Source organism: Mus pahari, chromosome 14, assembly GCF_900095145.1.
Source record: "Mus pahari chromosome 14, PAHARI_EIJ_v1.1, whole genome shotgun sequence".
Classification (NCBI taxonomy): domain Eukaryota; kingdom Metazoa; phylum Chordata; class Mammalia; order Rodentia; family Muridae; genus Mus; species Mus pahari.
In genome coordinates, this window is record NC_034603.1 from 69,409,675 (window position 1) to 69,413,870 (window position 4,196).

The 4,196-nt window shown below is 55.1% G+C and overlaps 1 protein-coding gene across 1 annotated transcript in view; it reads right to left on the bottom strand.

Moving 5' to 3' along the window:
• Window positions 1-481: 481 nt before the first annotated feature.
• The window catches only part of Sost (sclerostin), a 4,814-nt gene continuing 1,099 nt past the window's right edge, over window positions 482-4,196 (bottom strand). The window contains exon 2 of the mRNA XM_021213746.1: window positions 482-2,289. Coding sequence (XP_021069405.1) covers window positions 1,868-2,289 — 422 coding nt within the window. The 3' untranslated portion in view covers window positions 482-1,867. The remainder of the gene's footprint in view (window positions 2,290-4,196) is intronic.

The following is a 4,196-nucleotide window of genomic DNA, read 5'->3' on the forward strand; positions in this document are numbered from 1 at the left end:
AGAGGACACATTAGATGTTGGGACAGTCCTGGAAGGTTCAGGGGCAGGCGAGAGTTCCATGAACCTTAAGAGAGGGGGAGGAGTTCAGGTGGAGTCGGCTAACAAGAGACAGGGCTATCTACAGGGCCACTGGGGCTTGACGGAGTGGGAGAAAGGTCTGGAGCAAGGAGGAGCAATGGGGTGACATGGATCAGGGGACTGGCTCAGTGAAACCGGCACTTTTGGAAGACAGTGTGGAGAGTGGTCAGCTAAAGGGAGGGTGGGGTGAGGGTCTGACGATGACCCAGCTGGGGAATGAGAGCCAGGTTTGCAAAGGAAAGGATGAATGTGACTTTTCAAAGGAAACATGTAATTGCCACAAGGGCTACCAGAGAGCAGTCGGAGGTGGTGTCATTAAGGTTTGGGTCTTGTGACTAAGGGAAGGGAGTGAGATGACAGTGCCGACATTGTGTGTGGTTGACAAAACAAGACCACAGCCTCCTGCTCGAGATTCATTGTCTTTATTAACAATGCCTCCGGTGGACAAAACAAAAAAATCAAAAACCACACTTGTGCTTCACAAAGCGATATTAACACTGCCTTTCTCTACAAGAAAAAGAAAAAAATGGCATAAATAACTTAAATGAGAAAATAAATATGTCACTGAACTCTTAAAAAAAAAAAAACCTGCGGCTTTCACTCTTGTGGATGAGTCTCACGTGGAAAGTTCGCCAAACCCACCAGCCCCAAGGGCTCCCATGCTCCATGTGCTTCTGTTACAAACACTCTCTCTCCTCCCCTTTTAACAATTAAAATCTACACAGAAAGTAAGAGGTGTCTGGAAATGATTTACAAAAAAGATTGTGGGTGGCGCTGTGGCGCCTGACAGCTTCTCGGCATATGTACAACACTTGCGCCCCCCTCCCCGTATTCTTTTGGATGTAAGATAGGCTGTCTCGGAGGACAGCACGAAGACGCTCTATTTCTAGACAGAAATGTGTCCGTGGGTGGCAGGCGGGAGGTGGTGTCCTGGCAAGGGACACGGATGGGAGGTGACTGGCAAGCCCAGTTTCCTCCAGCGACCTTAAACTGTTGTGTAGAAAATCCCTTTAAAATATGATAAGGCAGTTGGGGGGCCGGAACACTGCTCTTTGGGGGTCCAGGAGTGTGATTTCTATCCCTTCCACCATCTCTCGGACCCTGGCCTTCCCCCATCCCAGATACGGATTTAAAGGCAGATTTGAGAGGAAGGAGTGGAGGAAACCAAACCTCTGAGGCGGCCAGGCTGGGAGCCAACAGCTTCTTCTCGGTGGTTGCCCACAACAATCTCTCCCCTAAACCCCTCCTCTGTCCTCTCCCTCTCACCTGCCTACACGGGGCACCCCAATCCTTGGAATCTCAGTAGAGTCCCAGTCCCTAGTTTACAAAGAAGACTGTACCAAAAGAGAATCACGTAGCCGAACATCACACTCAGTGGCCAGGTCAGGGACAGAAACCCTATCTAGTGCTGTGTTCGTGTTGTCGCCTGTGCAGGCTTTACATTTGGGAGTAGATCTTACTGTACTTCCAGAACCAGTCCTAGGTCTTTCGTTCCACACTCCCTTCCCTTTAAGGTGGAAACACTGCCTTGTCCTGTAGGGGTCCGGCGAGGGTAGAAGGACCCCCACCCCTCCCGGGGCTAGGCAGAGTCTGGGACTCAAGCTCCCTCTCCTGGCCCGCGGGAACCCCACCCCCACCCCATCCCCCGCAGCGGGCAGGAGGACCTGCGGTCTCTACGGGCTGGGGGACTCCCCACGGTCTGGAAAGTTTGGCACCCCTGGCCTGGACTTCAGGCTTTACACTGAAAACGAATCGGATCGCGCGGGGGCTGCATAGGCGCGGGCGCGCTCTAGTAGGCGTTCTCCAGCTCCGCCTGGTTGGCTTTGGCTCCCCGGGCGCCAGGCCGCGGCTTGCGACCCTTCTGCGGCCGCGCGGTCTCCGGCCCGAAGTCCTTGAGCTCCGACTGGTTGTGGAAGCGGGTGAGGCGCTTGCACTTGCACGAGGCTACCAGACGCACCTTGCGCGAGCGCGGCGCCGCGCCCCCGGGGCACAGCAGCTGCACCCGCTGCGCGCGGTAGCGATCCGGGATGCAGCGGAAATCGGGTCCGTTCGGGCGCCACCACTTCACGCGCCCGATGGCGTTGGGCAGCAGCCGCGTGGGGCCGCACTGGCCGGAGCACACCAACTCGGTGACCGGCTTGGCGCTGCGGCACGGGCCGTCCGTCACGAAGCGGGTGTAGTGCAGCTCGCGGCAGCTGTACTCGGACACATCTGCGGAGAGAGGGAGGCGTGAGGGGCTGCAGCCTAGGCCAGACTGGACTGCTCCTTCCACCCTTCCCTCTTTTTCCAAACCTGCCCTGCGCTTTCGAATCTGTGTGGATTATAGGAAGGAGGCACCCGGGAGCAGGGAGATCCCGCCCTGGCTTCCCTCTTCCTGTCCTTGGAACCCAGGGATGAAACACTGGAACTCTGTCATTTACTTTCTGTGTGATTTGTGGGCAGGGTACTTAAAGTTGCTTTTTCCCACATCTGTAAAATAGGTTGCCCCAGGATTCAACGACTTCATCCACTATTACACCGGGCACTATGTGGCACAGAATCAGAACTGGCAGCTTATGAGATTGGGTTTTTATGTATAGCCCAGACTGGCCTCAAACGGGCTGTGTAGTTGACGATGGATGGTCTTGAATTTCTCAGCGCCCATCTCCACTTCTCCAGTACTAGGGATCCCAGCTAAGGCTTCGTGCCTACTAACCAAACATGCTTCCAGTTTAGCTCCTCATCCCCAGCCATGCCTGGTAGCCTCTAGCCACACCTGGCTCTGGTCCTTCCTAAACTCCTTTACTGGGGCAGGGGCGGGGGGGGGGGTGGTCCCAGGAGATGGAGAAAGGAGTGGAGGTTAATTGAAGGTAATAAATCAGGACAGCTGCTGTGGAGGAGGGGGGTAGGGGGGAGTAGAAGGGCAGGTGGTGGGGATAAGAATTCATTAGACTTGAAAGCGACCAAAGGCGGCGTGTCCAACCCCCTCATTATCACAGGTCCAGGCTGAGAAAAGAACTTGCCCTAAAGGCAGGGCTGGGCTGCTTGCCGCCCCTATCTGGGATGCCAGTGTTCTCTGGCTCCCGCAAGGGTGAAAGTGATGTGTTATAGAACCCCAGGTGGGGGCGGGGGCGGGGTAGAGGGTCTTTTGCTCTTCACTCACGACTTGCTTAGCAGCAGGTCGGAGTTCTGACCCAAAACCTATAGCTTCTGCTACCACAAGCATTTGTTTAGCACCTGCTGTATACCAGGCTCTCTTGTTCTGTGTACCTGGAGCTGGTCACTCAAGGGTGGCTGGATCTGACTTGGAGTCTGTTCTCTGGGGAAGGAGACTGGGTTGGATGCCCAGCCATATCTTCTAGGTCTGATGCCTGCCCTCCCCTCCTGTCCATGCCCGGGCTGTATCTCCTACCATGAGCTTAGAGGGATGGGAGGCTTAAAACCAGAGGGGCAGAGGCCAGGGTGCACCTTCACCCCGGAGAGGGGGCACAGCATGGGGAAGGTGTAGGCCTTGCCACCCTCCTGTGGCTGGCTTAATTTACTCACCCCTGCAGAGGTGGTATGTGGGGGCCGCCTGTTTGCCCAGGGAAGGACTAGATTTGGGGCTTTCCAAGAATAGTGCCCCTAGGTCAAGCACTTCCTCTGCAAAAACGTGAGTGCATTGCATGCTCCTTTGGGGTGGCCCTTTCCCCCACATCCCTTACTGGCTAGGAGACAGGAGGGACAGCATGTTGCGGCAGCCTGGAAAATGAACTCTCCTCCCACACAAATGGTGACCAGCAAGGTCGTCTCTCTGGAGTGTCCCTCCAGCTGCCACCCCACCCTATTCATTGCTGCCAACTCTGTGCGTGACCTCCCAGGCGTCTCTCTGTGATGGCTCTGCCTCCACAGGCTCTGCTGTCCTTAGGAATGAGGCAAAGCCGGGGTCAGAGTGCAAGCTCAGGGCAGATGGTGCCACCTGTGCCCATACAGGGGACATTTCACTCAGCTGCCCCTCATGTCACATGCCACCTACAAACCCTGTTCTTTTTTTTTTTTTTTTTTTTTTTTTTTTTTTTATTTTTTTTGAAACGATAGCTCACTCTGTACTTCTGGCAGGCCAGGCTCTTGCCATTCAGAACAGGACAGGCTCAGACACA